This window comes from Lichenostomus cassidix, chromosome 7, assembly GCF_008360975.1.
Source record: "Lichenostomus cassidix isolate B80296 chromosome 7, HeHo_3.0, whole genome shotgun sequence".
NCBI classification, from domain to species: domain Eukaryota; kingdom Metazoa; phylum Chordata; class Aves; order Passeriformes; family Meliphagidae; genus Lichenostomus; species Lichenostomus cassidix.
This window is the reverse complement of record NC_139488.1, coordinates 18,602,888-18,621,691: the sequence shown is the minus strand read 5'-3', so window position 1 is coordinate 18,621,691 and position 18,804 is coordinate 18,602,888. Positions and strand designations below refer to the sequence as shown.

Here is an 18,804-nt window from a genome sequence, read left to right as displayed (position 1 = left end):
TTTTTTTGTAGAGTATCTCTTCAAAGGATTTCACCATTGCATAAAAAGGGTGTCATAAATCTTAAGGATTTCATAAATCTAAATATAATTACAATCTATGTAGCAGGAAAACTGGAAAATAAGCCAACCACACCTGACTGAATAGCAATTCCAACTATCAAATGACCTTTGCGTTGCCTTCCTATAAGACAGGGTTAAATATATGCAAAGGCACAGTCATCATAGTTCATTTCAGTACGTTACTGTCCACCAGTACTTAATCTGTGGGACATTTTTTCTGTTTTCCCCTTTAGTACCCAAACTGGCAACTGTTCTTAGCACGTTCTCATTGGCTCCAGTTTGATCACTGGTTTACAGCACCCATCTGCTCTAACAGTTAGAAAAAATGACTGCAAAGAATCAAGGACAACACATTTTACTGAATTTTTTTTTTTTGCTTTTCTTCAGTGCCCTTTCTGGACCTTTCTCATAACAAGTTTTAATCCTCTTTCTGCTATGCATACTCATAACTTTGTCCATACATAATTTGAAGAAAACTGGTTGGTACAGTGCTGCTAGGACCCTGAAAAGCAGGGTTGAGCTCAAACACATGACCACTCATGACTGATGACTTCAGCCACTGCCACCTTTCTTACACTCCAAGGTTGCTTCTTGAAGGCCATCTGTACAGAAGTAGAGCCATGCAAGAGCTCTTTGACATGTAACCCACCTTCTGAGATACTAACCTATATTTATGATTGTCTTCTCCATTTTATTCAAAATATAATGCACATAGAATCTTTCTAAGCCTTCAATGACATTTCCTCAAAGCACTCATTACATCTTGGAGACCTTGTCCATTTGATAACCCTAAGTGTCTAGACTGCCATCTACTAGTTTTGTCAGTCATCCCAAAAACACAAGGGCTGCCTCAGGAGGAAAGTACCTTGCAGCTTAGCGCCGTTCTGTTGGTTTTTCACGACTTTCCATTCCTATCCTGATTTGTATTGTGTAAATAAGAAATTTTTCTTCTGCTACTGAATAGTAAAAATAAAATGTGACAGTCAGATGTATAATGGCCAATTCAGAAATGCAGTTTGTCTCTGCCAGGTTTCAAGTGAAGTGGTAAAACAATGTCTCTTGCTTCTACTAAATAAGCAAGAAAATATGTCCTCATTGCACATGTGAGAAAACAGGCACAGCTCACAGTTGTCCTAAGGTGATGGCAGCTATAGGCACAATGTGGCTGCCTCTGAAAATGGGATGATTTGCCAAGCATGACCACCCTACAGTTACTGCTCCACAATGAAAATTCCCTTGGCTATTCCACTTCTGCATCTCAGTGTCTGACGCCTCCTGCACAAACCCTGGCAAGGTTTTTAAGTGTGTGAAGGTGTTGCAGAAGGCTCAGCCACACTTCTGCACACACCACATCACAGGGAAGGAGAAGCAGCTGGAGGTTCTTTACCACGCAACACCCTCCCTCAGCACAGTCCCCCACAGTACCTCTGTTCTGAGAATGGAAACTGAGTGGCTCTAAAAGCAGCCCTATTCTTAGTAAATCTGCATTTCAGTTTCTTAGTTTCAGAGTACAGGTACTGTTTGATTCGTAACAGCTCATTCTGTCACACGCTGGAGAACATAGTTTCCAGTTGATGGCTGACTCCACTCTCCTAGTCAAGAGTATTTCTAACTTTTTATTTGGAGAGTTTTCTATCTGGCTAAGCCTCTGTGCAATTTATTTAGGAGATAATAATTTAATTTTATGGCAAAACTGCCAGATTCATGTACTCAGCTTCCAGATAATGGGAAATTTTAAGCATCCTTATCACATCTTCATGGTCCACTCTGACCTACCTTTTGCAATCCCTAACAAATTGCGGATTAAATCTCTTTACATCTGATGACCTTGGCAAGCCTTGGTCCAGCTGACACAGATAAAGAGATTTTTGAAAATTAAGTATTCCAGGATTATGAGATGTTTGATGGTACGTAAACTGTTTTTATAAAAGTACTTTTGACTGCGTGTCTGACATCACTGTATTCCATACAGCTGCTGTCTCAGGTATTCCAGCTGTTCAGCTTCTGTTGACAGAACCATAGAATTCCATTCAAAGTGAGGAATCTGTAGAAAAGAATGGTACAAACTGACTGTTAACATTGGTATGAGCCACATACCATCTAAGAGCAAAGAAAAGGCTCTCTGATACCTGTTGTTCTTCTCTTGAAGACACTTACCACCTGTATCCTTCCAAAAGCCAGGCTTACTCTAATACTGAAAAGATCCATTTCTTATTGTAAAATTCTCCCTTATATAAGTACAATCAGTTTGCTTCCAAAAAGCAGCATAGTTGCAGAGATATAAAACAGATGCCCACACAATACCAGCTGTGACAACTCCATTACACCATCCCATCTTTTAAAACCCAAATTGAGAGAGAAATCCCTGGTCACTGTAGTTTGTAATGTTAATGTATCAGACTGGAACGGTGTATCAGTAGTATAACAAGAAATGATTATTGTTCTGTTTAAAAAACAAAAACCCCAACCAACAAAACTTAAGCTTAAAGGAGGATTCCAGCTAAAATTAGGGTAGGTGAGTAATTAAATATATAGGATCCTCTGAATTCATGAGTCTCCATTACCCAAATGTTTTAATGCTGGTGATGAATTATCTCTAGCCACTAGGGTTCCATGTCACAGCATTATCACTGCAGCAGACAAACAGTATCCATATCCCATCTGGCAGCTGCCAAAACTGTCTTATCACTCAAGGAGGGTATGTTCAATCTTTTTCTACCATAGAAATCTTTAGTGAATTGAACTGAAACTCTCTAATAATTCACTTTTTCTCTACTCAGGCTACATTGAGATTGCTAGTTTGCCTACAGTAAGGTAAGACTGGGACCTTTCGACTTCAGTTTTGCTTCACCCTCTTTCAGAGAAGGTGTGAGTCCTTACACCATTTTAAGAACAGCTTGGAACTTCCCTTCTAAGTACAAAAATTGCTCTCTCCCAGTAGGTGCTTTTAACAATGAAACTGTCTCTATATCTCTTGCAAGGAAAATGGATCATTTTGCACTGCTGATACAATGCAGAAAGGACATAAACTATTGCTGACTGCTCACCTGAACTACCTGGTATCCCAGCATTTCCAGGTGTCGCTTTTTCACTGCAGGTTCTCCTTTCAGATGACGTGAATAATCTTTGCTAAAAGCTTTTGAATCAAGAAATTCCAAAGCAATTCTGCAAACAGTAAAAAAGTCATTTACTTTCAGGTCCTGCCTCAATAGCAAGAAGTGGTACTTCTAGTTCAGTATTGATAGTTGCAGCAAGACTAGATAAACATGACAATTCTCAGTGAAAATTAAACAACTCCGTGAAGCTAGACAAAACATTTCCTCCCATTTATGTAGAGATACTTGAATTCAGAAAAAGCATCTTCTCCCTGCATCTGTTTTTGTTCAAATGGCAAAACCAGCTAACCAGCATTTTCAAGGCTTAGATTTGAAGAGGTGGGAGGAAAACAGTATTCCAATCTCATGAAACACACTTCCAGAACCTGTACTGGGTTTGGCTCAGATGGAGGTAGTTTTCTTCATACTAGTTTGTATGGTGCTGCGTTTTGAACTAGTGACCAGAACTGTTAACAACACACCAATATCTTGGCTACTGCTGAAAAGCACTTGCACAGCATCAAGGCCTTCTCTGTTTCTCTCTCTGCCCCCACAGTGCATATGGGCTACATTGACAAGAGGTTGGGAAGGGACACAGCTGGGAGGGAACCTCAACTGCCTAGAGCAGTATTTCACACCACACAACATGCTCAGCAACAGAATAGAGGGGAGTTTTTCCCCATGTAGCTATTGCTCTGGCACTGGTCTGCTGGTAGTGAATGACTGCATGTGCACCAATTGCTTTGTTTTCCCTCCACCTTTTTTTTTTTCCTTCACTTACTAAATTGTCTTAATTGAACCCAGGAGTTTTATTCCTTGCTTTTACCCTCCACATTTTCTCCCTCATCACACTGCAGGGGAATGAGCCATGCAAATGGATGGGAGCAGCTGTGGCTAACTCACCACACCCCAGAAGGCTAAACCTCATTAGACTTTGGAAAAAGGAACAGAACTTAAAGACATGAGCACTAAAAACCTGGTCTAAACTGGATGTTAACTTGGAAGCTTGGAAGAGCTAATGTGCAAGAATTCAATATACTAACCTTTGAGCTCCTGGTGGCAGAGCCTTTCTCCCTTCATTCTTGATGTCATGTCTCAAGTGTATTCCCCCCATACCATCCAAAGGAAAATTCTGAGCCATATATGAAAGAGGCTTTTTATTTACATCCAGGACACACTCAAAATCTGCCAGAAAACACAACAAACCTGTTTACTGACAAAATAAACGTGAAAGAATTTCATCTCCACAATGTTTACTTCTATAAAACCTAAGTGATAGCCATAATTAAAGATACCCAACATTATTTATAGTATGCAGAACATTTTAGAAACTGTATTTTATACAACAATTTCTTGTTTGCAATATCTTGCATTATCTTGTGGCTATATGACCAGGAGCTTTCTAATCTTGGTGATAACAGTGATAAGAGAAGACTCCATAACAATTTTTAGAGTATTAACTTCTCACCTATTTCATAGTAGTATGGTGTGAGAACAGATATTCTTGAGTAATGGCTCCCTCCTAAGATCTCTGTCAGCATTCTGTGAACATGCCGTCGCAGTGGATTTATTTGGCCCATGCCTACAAAGACAAAATAAAGAATTCATGTATCAAAACTTCCACAGCCAAAATTCTGAAAACAGTGCTTTGAGACATTGCATTTTTGACAGCCAGGCTGCTGAATCAAATCTTTTGCACAGATCCCGAGTGTTATTCCATTATAATTCAGAGACAAAGTGATCCTATTTTAAATAGAAATTGGCAGGTGCATGCTATTAAGCACAAACTTCAAATCCAGACTTTAGATCTCAGGGTTTTTCTATTCACATACTACAAAACTTTAAGTTTTAGGTTTCACCTGTTGGATTTGGCTTGCTTTTAATCATGTTTAGACACATATTTACTCATGTTGTATTTATTACAGACACACCACACTATCTGCCACTTCTCTGTCCATTGCAGATTAACACCTTGGTCCATTAAACATCTTCAGTCTTAGAGACAAAGTAGCTGAGTGCTATGGATAACACAGCAGATCTCCCCGCTGAGAATTAGTGGAAGAGATACTGTGTTAGCATTAGATGGATTTTCTCAATTGATCACTATCCTGAAAGATCTCAGCTGCTACACTTGATCACTAGCCTACTTCTTTATCTCTTATCCCTGACAGATCTTGATTCTTGTGAGGAAGAAGGCAGGATCAAGTTCAAAAGCAGGCAGTAAAAATGTTTACCTTGAAAAATTTAAGTCAAATTTTCAAGTCTTGCAAGTGAAGCAGGGAGCAAAATGACCCATCTCCTCCAGTACAGAATGATCCTCTTCCTGCCATTCCATCCTGCATGCCATATACACTGTTTCTGTGTATTTAAATTTTAATTCTTATGAAGAAATATCTCTTCTCTATTACATTAATTCTCACAAGGAAAACTGGTTTCCTCCCAGTTGCACTGCTAAGCACTTGCACTTTTCAAGAATATATGGTCAGCAGAGTGAAGTGTGCCTTCCTGAGCTTCTATTGTGTGCTAGTTATCAGTGTGACAGTTTTAGAAGAAATATCTAGTATACTGTTAACAAAATAGACTATTATTAGTAACAAGGGCAGGTTTTCCTCTCCTAAATGACTTACTCTTCTGAAAGACACGTTGGCAGTACGGCTCATGAAACCAAGGGATGTGAAACTCTGGGCATTCCAGACAGACTGCTCTGTTCAATTTCATGAGGCTTGAGTGGACCCTCTGCTTCATGGTATCAGGCAGGACTGATTAAAAAAAAACAAACAAACATAGAAATGTGTGAACTGAAATGTGAAAAATCCAACAAACTGAACTAAATGTTAACCTCTGAATTCTTTGCTAGAAATGCAATTATCTGTATACTATGGCATTTATAAAATTCATGCTGCAGAATTTTAGAAATATTCTCAAAATCCCTGATAAAATAAATGAAAAAAACCCAGCTCTGCTCAATATTAAGAACAACATCAAGACAGAAGATAGAAATTGCTTCTATCATGTAAATTTACTGAAGTAGTTGAGGGCAAAATGGCAAGAGTACATTGGTAACAATCAATGTACAGGTAGAAAGGAATGAAACAGTCACTTAGTCTCTTATTTAGAGAGAAGAGACAGCTAGGATACATTTCTTGCAGACAAGAATCCCACATTATTTCTTTAGATTTGTGACTAGTTCTAGTAATAAACACCACAGTCAGGTTAATTTATTTCTAATAAAATTAAATAATTATTAAATACTGAGTGCAATAAGTTGACTATAAAATTTGTTTTATATTATTGTCTCTCATCTGCAATACAGGTCTGTATGTTTTAAACAAATAACAGATTTTTGTACATTCCTTCCCCTTTAGCACTCAAATTATGATTCTATTATATAGAGGGTGTCTTTCCTGAAAACAGAATAATTTAAAGAGTAATTGTACATCTCAAGTCACATGTAGGTCCACAATTGTATTTTATGCCAAATGCTACACAATCAAATTCATCAGAAAGCTAAATATCTACCTTCAAGTTGAGCATCCAGTTTGCTAAGGAAACAAACATTAAATATCGTTGTTATCAGAACTGGAGGAAAATACCCAGCCACTGCTAAAACATGACCAAGCAGCACCAAGTGGTAAGTTTCAAGATGACCTTGAAAAACCAGAGAGAAACCCATATTAACACATGAGAAAGTTGAAAGGATTTGCAATGCCCTTTTCCGAGCCTCTCAAATTGTCTGATTTTCTCTTAATGCACTGCACAAATCTCTACACACTTCCTCTACAATTTTAACTGCTTCTTTGTGATGAATTGCAAACTGTATCCTGTTCCCAAATGATGATTCCTTGGGGAGCCCCAGAAAAATTCTATCCAATAACAGCACAGTGAATTAATCAGAATTTTCACTTGCATTTTACTATGCCAAAAATCCTTTGCTAGTCCCTTATCAACAGGCATTTTTAATCGGTGAAACAAGACCCCAGATTGAATATTTGTCATGGTTTAACATCAGTAGGCAGAGTATTAGTAGTAAAATACTTACTTTTTCTTTGCTTAACAAAAGTGCCATTCTATTCCCATTTTCATTCAGTAAAAATCTTTGTCTGTTGCACTTACTCAAGTTAGAAGTAACATGTTGGATACAATTATTAAAGAATTCTTCATTGTCAGGAGGGTTATAATTCAAGGCAGAGAAAAGGAAGAGAATAAAATGGATTTCTGTGGGGTGGATCTGAAAAAAAAAAAGGCATCCTAAATCAAGTCACTGCAAAATATTCTAACATTGCTTTATAATAAAGAAAAATTTTATCATTAATTCAGAATTTGGAGATTTAAGACTAGATGACCTATTTAGTAATTTTTTCTTTGGTCAACTTTTCCTGGAGAAAATAATACAAAAATAAAATGCAGTAATAGTTGAAATTGCAGCCACAACTAAAACATAAAATCTATTTCATGTAGGTGATCCAAGTGTTTCTATGCATTTAAAGAACCTTTTAAGAAGATTTCGCACAAAATGTTCTTAAAGAAACTAAACTGCTACAGAATAAAACTGAAGATTTATATGAACACCAGATTGAGAATGAGAAAAAAGACAGTAAGAAAAAGAAAGGATTTTTGACCAAATAGATAAGCTATTGGGGAAATCCCCACAACAATGAGTAATGTTAAAATATTCACCATGTGATGTGACTATAAACAGGTTTAAAAAAAATTAAGATGACCAAATGCAAAGTTTTATGGCTGATCTAACACTGAGTGAACAACAAAAAAGAAATTAAAATAGATGAGAAGTGCAAAATTATATACATAGAAGCAAAACAGCTTTAAGTGAGCACAAAAAAAGATGATCTCCTAATCAGGTACACTGAAGAAAACTCTTAAAAACACTGTGTGGATTGTGATCTGAAACACAACTACTAACCTGTCTTTTCTTACTGAATAACTCACAGTAGACAGAAAGAAAAACTGTAATACCTTGTCTATATTTTCAACAGTCACAGAAGCTATTCTGTCAAATAATGCAGGACAGCGGCGGTCTGATTTTATGAGAAACAAAGACAAGGGTAATACATTTGCCCATGTTATTTGATCTATCAAGTGTTGACATGTGGCCATAGTTTCCTCACTAAGGACTTCTTCAAACCACTCTCCATTCACAAGTGTAAGTTCTTCCAACAGAAGATTTAAGTCACTGGCTTCCTGAAGCCTCTGAAATCCACAGTCATTGAGATTTTGCAGAAGCTTGGCACATAGCTCAGAACTGTTTTGCCAGTGCAACTGGCCATGATGATTCCATTTGACAAGAGCTGTAGCAATGCAATTCAAATGATGGAGGCTGCATTGAGGCAGAACTGCTGCTGCTTTGTTTATAATCATTTCCTCCACTTGGAAAGAAGGAAGCATGGCCAGAACACGAATTATGGATGCAGTATCAGCAGGTATCACACTAGATTTTAAATAACTAGAAGAGAGATAGAAATAAAAAGTCCATCAGTAGTGATAAAGTTCACATTTAAACAAAACAAAAAAATGACATGCTTGAAAAGTCTAATTTATAAGTCAAAAGCTGCACATCAAATATAAAATAGGCAAAATATTAATGACTTGGCAGAAATCCGCACATCTTTTTTTCAAGTGAGAGTAACTTCTTCCTTCTAATTTATTCAAAACTGAAGAAAGGGAAGAAGACAGTGAGCAGCTCAGCTGGTGAGACTCCCAGCTGTTACTGATAAACACAGAAGTTCTTAGTGAGGCCAGAAGGTCCACATTTGTCAAGGGTATTTGTGGGTTTATGGGCCTGGTTCATTTCTGTGATTTCTGTTCTAGGGAGCAGCAGGTTTTGAGGTGCCTGAGGAACATGAGGACATCATCCACAAAAAAAAAAAAAAATTACAGCCAAGGCACTACATTCCTATGGAGGCTGAGCAATGGAAGCAAGATCTCTCCTCCAGCAACTTCCTGTTGCAACTGTACAAGCCTAAGAACTAGCTGGACAGATCTTCAATCAAGAGTACTTCTGTGTCACACTTGTCCCAGCCAAGGCTGTCTTACGGTCTCTTTTTCATTACTTCTTCAGTCAATCATCAAAGACAATATTAATACCTAACCATCCTCTCAAGTACCAAACAAAATTTATTGTCATTTCAATATTATATATGTCGTTATATTACAGTGGTCAAAGGAAAAAGGGGCAAAAATAATTTTTTTTAAAGACATCATATCTATTAGCAGATACTGATGGGTTTATAATCAAGGCAATATCTAATTTCTATCCTCTGATTTACATGTTTAATAGCATCGAATACTTGTAACAGTTTGTTACTTCTTCGTATTTTATGGAAACAAAACACTAATATCTTAGCTTGCTATTTAAAATCTTAAGTAGAGATTTGTTTAAAACTTAAATACCTACATTTCCAAGAATACACACTTACCCTAATAGCAACATTTTTAGTTTGGCAAACAGCTCCAGATCCTGGCAATGCAATACCACCAAGTACTGTGTTAACTTTACCAACTGTAATACATGATAGCTATCCAAGTGTTTGTGCAGAACAGAAGTCATTCTGAATGCAAAGAGAAAAAGATTAATGGTATTAATATAAAAGATACTGCAAACCCGAACATCTGGCATGAAAAAGGAGTGTCATATGGTGCACAGTATCTACGTGGAAGGTTTCACACTCCTGCACTCCTCTCCATACCAGTTTTGACACTATTCCACTTAAGACAGAGCAACCTCTCTCCACTTACTGATTTGCAAAATTAAAGCCCTCACCATAACAAATCAGTTCCTTCACACTAGTAATTTCTTTTGCAGATTTCACAACCAGTTAAATTTAGAGTGGACCAAGAACACAATAAACTAGAATAGCATCACCAACTTCAGCACCACCGCACTCACTTATGTAACAGTGGTTGCTACAGCTATGCTGGTTTAAAGCTGCAGAAGGGGACAGATTTGTAGGGAAAGACAATACCTTTAGACAGTAGGACTGAAGAAGAAAAGGCATTCATTCACCTGGTCCTTCCTTTTAGTATCCCTTTGCTCCACACCACACAAGTATGTCCTTTCAAGGATCTATTCAGTTCACACCACTACCTTCAATCCAGTAATTGCTCACAACCTGCACTGAACTGAACTCTGAACTGAACTCTGAACACTGAACTGAACTCTGAACACTGAACTCTGCTGCATCTCTGATGTATCTAATGCTACATCTTCTGTGACCAAAACATCTTCTTCGTTTCCCTTCACTCTATGACAGACACTACCTCTCCCTATAAACTGTTCAGTTCAAAACTGCAGAAAAGGTGGCCCAGGTTCTTAAAGACACAAGCTTTAATAGTCTAAAATAGGACACAATGACTTTTGAACAAACAACTCACAAAAGTAACAGGATCTCCAAGATGGAACACATTCTCTGGAATTTACTACATTCTCATTTGCATCTCATGAGTTTACAGCAATTGTTAGAGGATAAGTTTACTGCAAGAGGATCACATATTTGTAAATTAGACAGATACTATATGACAGTAACTCGGTAAGGGTGAAATGATTTTCTTTGAAATTCCTAAATTGCCTCAATTACTTCTGGATCAAGCTGCAATATTCTAAAATCCATAAAAGCCAATTCTTTACAGTGTATAAGCATTTGTGTGCAAGTGGTGCACCCACCATTCTTAACTTACTGTATACTACACAGTTTTCCACACTAAATGGAAGTTTACCTAGAGAATACAACTTCTTAGTAGTATCAAAAAATTACTTTTTCAGTAGATGAGAATTTCTGCATTTCATTTTCTGCATCGTCTTCAGTATCACCAATACTTGGTGACTGCTAAATTCCTCTGCCATGTCTGCTGCAGTAACTAGCAACCTAAAGAGGAAAAGACATATTTTCCAATGAAAAACAGTTGAAAATCTGTGGCAAAGATTGCAGTCATTTTCTTTACTTATGAGGAAAAGAACCAAACACTACTTCTGGAAGCAAAATTCTCCCAAAGTAGAGACTTTTGTTCTGTGGACTTTTCTGCTAAGCAGTTGGTGTGTATAGCACAGATAAAGGGGTGTGAGTGTGTTGGATCAGTGTATATTGTTCTGACGTTAAAAACCAGCATGTCCAACAATTCTAAAAGTAGACAAGAAATAGGGAAGATACTGTAAGACACTAAAAAATTCATGATCAACCAGCAAGCTACAGATAAGAGAATCAAACATGAACTGAACTGGTTCTGCAGTAATTAAAGCCAGTGTTTATCACAAATTTAAAAAAAAAAATCTAGGAAAAGCTTTTGGAACAAAATCAGCTATAGCAAAACCAACACAGGCTTGCAGCATATCCAAATCTCTGAATACAGGCAAATGTTCATGAAGAGAAGTATGAAAATATGACTCACTGTAACTAATACAGAAAACTGTGCCTAAAACTGCAGGTTTTGAGAGACGCATGAGCAATACCACCCCAAATAGGATTTTGTGGCACAAGAAAAACATGCAGAGAAAAAAAAATCTGTCACACAATACTGTGCTCTGAATAAATGCTGAAGTGTTCCCTGCTGATGATCTTTCATAAAGAATAGGATGTCAGCAATCTGGTATAGGACAAGACTAAGGCTTTTTCAGCTACTGACAGTCTTAAAAAGGAAAAACCAACACATATCACTGCATATATTTCTCAGGAGAAAGACAGGAAGGATTTTATCACCATCCAGTGTGAAAAGAAGACTATAGTCTAAAAGACAGAGCTACAGGATGCCTTGTGTGACAGCATTCACACACCCCTTGATTGATGGATCTGATTCAACTTTTTAAAATATTAAATGCTTTGGCAGTGTTTCCATGATGAAGTCATTGCTACAACATTACAACCAAGAAACCTAAGGCTCTGCTGACAGATGGGCTAAGAAATTCCTCCAAACACCGGTCCATCTTTAATTTCTGTGCAAGAAAATGTATATCATAAATAAGACAAACTCATTAATAAACTTACCTTTCTCTAACCTTGGATCCTGCCATAGGTCCAAGAGCAAAAAATAATTTTGCAAAGGTTTCAGGATCATAATAATCATCTACATTTTCAGACAGCAGCTGTTTAGCAATCAAGCGGAATTCAGCATTGTCAAAACCCAGCTGTTCATACAGTCCAAAAATATGACTAATACTGTGTACATCAATGTGGGAGGCACTTTCAAGGAAAATCCTATTGCATTTTTCTAGCAACGGATGATATCTCAGCTTAACATTTTGGAGAAACTGCAGTATTCTTCTAGCATAGTTGAAGTGGACTTCATCCTTTTCTTCTAGGAGCTGTTCAGCCTTGTGTAGTAATCGATCTCGAAAACTCTCTGTGATAACATCAGATATGCTCATCATCAAAACTGACAAGATCCTAAGAAATTCAAAAGATTTTACATTTACATGCTGAACATAGTAATAAATTTCTGAAATGAAGTACACAAAGAAAGGAATGGTAGTTGAGGTGTTGTTGACTTCCATGCAAAAAGAATTTTAAATCTAGTGCAGAAATAATGAATGAATGAAAACCATTTATCCTACTCAAGTAAATATTCTGCTTTCAGTGAACTTCTGAAATGATTTGGACTTTTCACCCATCCCTTACAAAGCTGTGCATGAAAAAAGCATTTGCCCAAGGCAAAACCCTGATTTGCCTGATTCATATTTGCAAAAAGATCTTTTATGTTCAACAGACACTAAAGAGACCCAAATAATTCACAAGTGACAGAATGGGGAGAAGAGTCATTGTCACTACTAAAGAAAGAATCCCTTCGTAAGGGAGTAAAACTTATGACCACAGGGAAGGTGATTCCAGTAAAGAAATGCAGTCCCATTCAAGGATTTTCATAAGCAGGCTCCTCATATCTGCAAAAATAAGTGTTGGGACTGCCAATGCTACATAAAGCAGAAAAAAGAAAGAGGAGCCTTTGCTGACACAGCCCCAGGGGAACAGAAACAAGAAAAAAGGAGTTTGGCCTTTTCTGACTAAGTCTATGTTTTAAGTAGTTTAAGTATGAGGGTAATGTGCTAGACATGCTAGCAAGAGAATTTATTAATTCAACTTGACCAGAAAAAAACTGTTCTGAAGATAAATACACACAACATTGCTTTAAATTCCCTTACTGCTGTTAACAAATCCATGTCATTGTAGAGACACTATCAATGCCAAAGGAGAAAAAAGGGAGAAAAGCATCTTCTGGTGAGTCAATAGCCTCTAAATTATCAAAAAAAAGTCTGTGTTTAGAATCAGGATAAAGCTGATTCTAAATATCTGCTGTACAGTAAGTAGAACAGTGGAAATTAATTAAATCTTTATAATCAATTAAACAATCAAGCAGTAGTTTTAATTGTTTAGATTTGTTATAAGGAAATTCTTTGTAAAGTCATTGGGAAAATGCATTCACTTGTCAATTACTGCACAAATACAAAATTCTTTTTTCCCCACAAACCCCAACCTGAAGAAACTCAACCTCCGGTTGAGAAAAAGGGACAGTGTTCAGCAAAGACAGACCAGTAATCACAACGTATTGCTTCTTCTGCTTCTTAGTTTCATTCTGACACTTACCTTATATCCTGTATAGAATCCAGTTTCAAGTCCACAATATGAGCTACTTGGCGAATTATAGGACTGCAGTGCCTGTGTTGCTTGTATAAGCACAGTGCGAATTTAGACAGAGCTGGCAAACTAAGCCTGTCAAGACATGAAAGACAGTCACACAGGAGATCTACCTTTTATTTCTAGTCAATAACTAAAGACAAAAATCTATTTTAACAATTATATAAAAACTAAGGTTATAGACAAATTACAAAACAAGGAGACAAAGTATCTAAGCAAAACACCTATGTGTTTAATATTAAAACATGTTGTGTACATGGAATTCTACAAGAATTAGTTGTCTTTCACTTAACCAGATCAGCCTAAGAAATCTATAAAGATTATATTCTCAAGCAATAACGTGAATAGATAATATGAATGTGAGCAATTTATTACTTTAATATAATTTTGTTTTCAAGCTACACTGTATTTATTTACTTGTCAAGATGCCCCACACATTAAGAAGAGGCAATTCTGTGATGCTGGTGCCACTACTGACACTGGGTTCTGCCATTACCCTGAGATCAAAGAATGAAAACTACAATATAAAAAAAACAAAGACAACAAAACACAACAACAAAATGCACAAAGGGAAAATGCTGCTATTTCAAAACAAAATGTTTTTACTAAAATTGAGATAAGTATGGTTCTAATAACCATTTAAGAGCAGGACAGCAAGCACTAAAATAAAACTGTAAGTATGAAAACCTGCAATTTACTTCAAACACATAAATCTACACTGACAATATATTTCCAAATCTCAGATGTTGGATCCTGTTGTTATAGTATCTGAATCACTCAAGCATTTGTGTACTAAGGTCTGTATATATACTATTCATAACCTTCAAAAATACAACTGACATTTAAAATACTCATATTGTTTTAAACATAAATACTCCTTGAGAACTCTTGCATAACTTCATATGAAACAAATAACGCTTGCAACTTATACCTTTCACAAAGCCCAGTAATACAATACTTGCCTTTCTAACCTTTTCCATGCTTCTGTAACAAGCACTTCTGTTAGCGAAATGTGGTCTTCAACATTGAGCCTTCAAAAGAAAGACATAATACTTTGAAGTTTGCTTTACGAATTATAAAGAAATAAGACACATGTCCTTTCATTATTTATCATAGTGTTTTACTTTTCTATCACCCCCTCCATTCAAACAGATTATAAATATTTGTGCATGAATAATTAGAATTCATAATACTCATAAAATATATTTACTGGGACTGCAAAACAGATCCGTTCTGCCTGCATTTCCAGAACTGAGGCATAGGACATTATGCCACCTGTATCAAAGAATCAAGAGTACAAAAGCTGTGGGAGGGCAGTCTCATAACAGTCTCCTTATAGGATTGCTCTGTAGCCAAAATTCCTTCTCTTTTTATTACCAAATACGAAATGTATTTAATGCACTTTACCTCAGGATACTATATAAGGTGTCCACTATGACCTCATCTTCCATGTGTTCCACCTTGTTTTCTGCCAAAATGCAAAGGGTAAGAAACTGGGAGTGATTTCTTACATAGTCACTAGTCCTTAAGAGAAATGGCCTCTTCTTTTGCAATTGCCACAGCATGTTCAATGCAATTCCCACGTGCTTTTCAGATAGTCTGGCCTTGTTCCTTCCAACAAGGCTGAACACTTCATCTTCATGGGTGCAACTATTTATCTGGCTCAAAAGCAGATCACTACACAGAGTCCGAGCTTGGTAATATCTCAGTGTAAACAAGCCAACCTGCCTCAAACAAAGCATTTTGCTGTGCCAACCAGCTATCTTTAAAGTGTCCAGAAAGAGTCTTCTTTCACTTTTCACAATAAACCATGCTGTTACAAACAACCAACTCCAGTATTTGAAAAACAGAAGACCATTTTCCTTTGATCCTGTATGGTCACTGTATTAAGAAGAAGTCAATTCTGAGGTACCTGTAATGAGAAAATAGCAAAGCACTTAATTTCAGTCACAAGAACTAGGTAAAAATCAGTGTCTCTACATTATGATGTTCCAAGTAAGGTGAACTTGAGAAGAACCTACCGCCTGGACTCTTCTCGTAGAAAAGCTCCCAACAAGGAACAATGACACCCTCTCAAGTATTATGAAGCTAGTCCACTAGGTCTACTGAGAAAGAAAAAACTTTATTGTGCAGTCTGGGCAAGGTACTGAAATCATTCCAGAAAGTCGGATATAGGTGGATTTCTTTTGATGTCTGTACAATCCTCTTCAGAGGATAAAAAGCCATACAACATAATGTACTACAATGCTATCACTGACACTGGGGCAGATACAATGAAAGCTAAAATGAAGTCATTCTAATTCATTATCTATGCTATAATATGAATTTTTTCTTTTCTATGCAAAATGAAAGCATACAAAAAAAAAGGTACAAATTTTTCACATATTATGTATTAAGTACCTTTTATAATAATGATTTGCTTTATAGTCCCTTTTCAGATATTGCTTTTATTTGTTCCATATGGTAGTTGCCTTTAGAAAGAATTTACTTCCCACAGTAGTGGAAAGCTAAGCTGCAAGAAGTCAGAATAAAGTAGATACCTCAAAAAAATATAAAAACTTTCAGGCTCAGTTTATTGTAAGTCCAGGTGACACATCCTTTCCCCTTCTCATGCTGCAATGGAACTTGCATCCTCTATCCTACTGATAGGGAACCAGGATCTGTACCTAACACAGCCTGCAGGATGTTTCCAAATATTTCTCTATTCCATTGAGCAGATGCAAGTGATTTACCACAAACTTCTATGCAATTTTAAATCATAGTTAATTATAATATCTTTTTAAAAGTTCACCAACAGAAAACTTTGGCTGTTTTCAAACACCCAAAAATATAGAGTAAACCCAGGACATTTGGATCTACTTAACGAACTTTTTTCAAGGTGTTCTGCTTACCATGCAAAATACACACTAGAAGGACAAGAAAGTCTTTCAAATTATTTTCTATCAGTTGAAACACAATAAGCACTTTCAGGACTGTATTACAAAACACAGTGAGCCAGGAAGTCTCCCAAAAAGGAGAAAATGTGGACACTCACCACGTATAAGAACTATTAGAGATTTAAGTAACTAAGCCTTAAGAGAGCTGCTTGTGCAGCACAGGGTGTTTCTGCCCTGCCTGCCAGAGTCGCCTCAGTTCCCGTGAGCACAGCCGGGGGAGTACAGCACCGCAGTCCCCGGGTACCAGCGCTGGCCCGCCGGGGCTGCTGCGGCTGCACGGAGAGCTCTCCCGCTGCCACCTGCTCCGTCACCGCGGGGAAATCTGACCCAGAAGCGCCCCACAAAGAACGTGGGAAGGGGCCGAGCCTCCGCAGGAGGGGCCGACCCGCGCCGCCACACTCGATTCCCGCCTCCGAGAGCCGCGGGCTCCGCTGAGGGGCGCTCCCTGCGCGCCTGAGGCCGGGAGGCGCCGGGCGGCACCAGGCGGCACCGGGAGGCACCGAGAGGCGCCGGGCGGCACCGGGAGGCACCGGGCAGGGGGACAAGGCCCAGGCGCCGGCCGGGCGCGGGGCGGCAGCGGCTGCCAGCGCTGGCTTCAGCGAGGGCTCGTCACACAGCAAACTCCACCAGCAGGCGAGGTTAAACAAGAAAGCAAAGTGTCACCTCCGCAAGTTGTGAGGCCTCCCTGCGCCCCCAGAGCACAGCCCGAGAAGCTCGCGGTTTACCTTTGCACGGCACCTTCCCGCACTCGAGCCGCTGCCGCAGCCCGCTCTCCAGACGCGCCCGGCGGCACCCCGGCGCTCCACGTGCCGCTGCTCTGCCCCTGCCCGTGCGCATGCCCCGAGGCACGGCATTCCCGGGAGCTGCCGGGAGAAAGGACACAGTCCACACTGTTAACACTTTGCAAAGGAAATAAAATAATAGTTAATAATAATTTAAAAAATTAAAAATGCTTTGCAACAAAAATAAATTTAAAATGAATTTTGGAAGACAAATCTAACATAGGTTGCAACAAGTATTTTCCTTATGTTGAATACACATAGCTCCAGGTCAGCTTTCTGGACCTTTCTCACAACCATTGATAGCAGCAAAGACATTTGGAAAGAACGATAACAATCTCAGATGTTCTGCATTATATCCAAAAACCAGAACCAGGACTATTACCATGACCAATTCTGACCAGCTGTTCTGCAGCTCTCTATCAAATGTTTGGGGTTTTTACTTTTTGTCTTTCACCTCCTAATATACTGGATGCCTATGAATATGGAACTCAAACTAATAGAATAGACTCTGTGTTATTTATTACAGGTCTGTGGTATTTTAGAAAAAGAGCATTTTTTTAAACTGTATTAGTAACAATTTTTGTAACTGTAGAATTTTGTAACTGGAACAGGTTCTGTATCCTCCTGCTAACAAATTCCGTATCACCTCAGTTACAGTTTACACATGCATGCAAGTAACAGTGCGAGACCCAAAACCTGCCAGGTGATCCCAAAGGGTGGCACATGAGGTACCCCTTTCAAGAATGTCAGGCCTTGTGCAAACTCATAACAATTCGAAGGCATCTGAGAGGAAAACTGTAGAGGAAAGCAATTCCATGTTCATATGAAGGAGACTTCTGTAAATCATACAGATTTTTCATTTACGAGATGCTGAACTTTTCATTTTTGACTTGTAAAAGTACATTTGGATAAAATGAAACAATGCTCAAACCAAATTAAAAATGCTACGTAAAATTACATTAAATTCTAAATTGGACACATAGGGGAGGAAAGCAAGACTTAACAAAGCATGCTGTGCTGAAGCCAGTGTTGATTTACTGAACAGATGTTCACTCACAAGTTTCTTCAGTATTTCAGAACTCACAGGTGTCAGATTCACTATTTTTTTTACAGAAAACCATAAGGACATCATTAGGTTTTCTGCTTCTAACAAACTTCTCAACAGCCAGTTACGTTAACTTCCATTACTTCCCATTATGTATATGATTACTGACCGAAATGCCTCTTGGTTTGAATTAAAACCCACCAAAGGAGGTACATAGCTCGGTGCCAGTCTCAGTTAATTTTGAAGGTGCTC

At 38.0% G+C, this 18,804-nt stretch overlaps 1 protein-coding gene across 2 annotated transcripts; it reads right to left on the bottom strand.

The window, feature by feature from the left end:
- Window positions 1-1,960: 1,960 nt before the first annotated feature.
- FASTKD1 (FAST kinase domains 1) lies at window positions 1,961-17,591 on the bottom strand. 2 transcript variants are annotated; one of them, XM_085066518.1, is made up of 15 exons: window positions 17,451-17,591; window positions 15,197-15,701; window positions 14,752-14,820; window positions 13,739-13,864; window positions 12,149-12,547; window positions 10,925-11,035; window positions 9,590-9,721; window positions 8,130-8,616; window positions 7,269-7,383; window positions 6,675-6,803; window positions 5,783-5,914; window positions 4,624-4,737; window positions 4,199-4,340; window positions 3,108-3,225; window positions 1,961-2,104 (listed from the first exon to the last, which is right to left on the bottom strand). In XM_085066518.1, the coding sequence occupies exons 2-15, from the start codon at window positions 15,529-15,531 to the stop codon at window positions 2,015-2,017; spliced, it is 2,499 nt and encodes an 832-aa protein (XP_084922644.1). In that variant the 5' UTR covers window positions 15,532-15,701; window positions 17,451-17,591; the 3' UTR covers window positions 1,961-2,014. The 2 variants fall into 2 exon arrangements, with proteins under 2 accessions (XP_084922644.1, XP_084922645.1); XM_085066519.1 differs by lacking the exon at window positions 14,752-14,820.
- Between the last annotated feature and the right edge of the window lie 1,213 nt (window positions 17,592-18,804).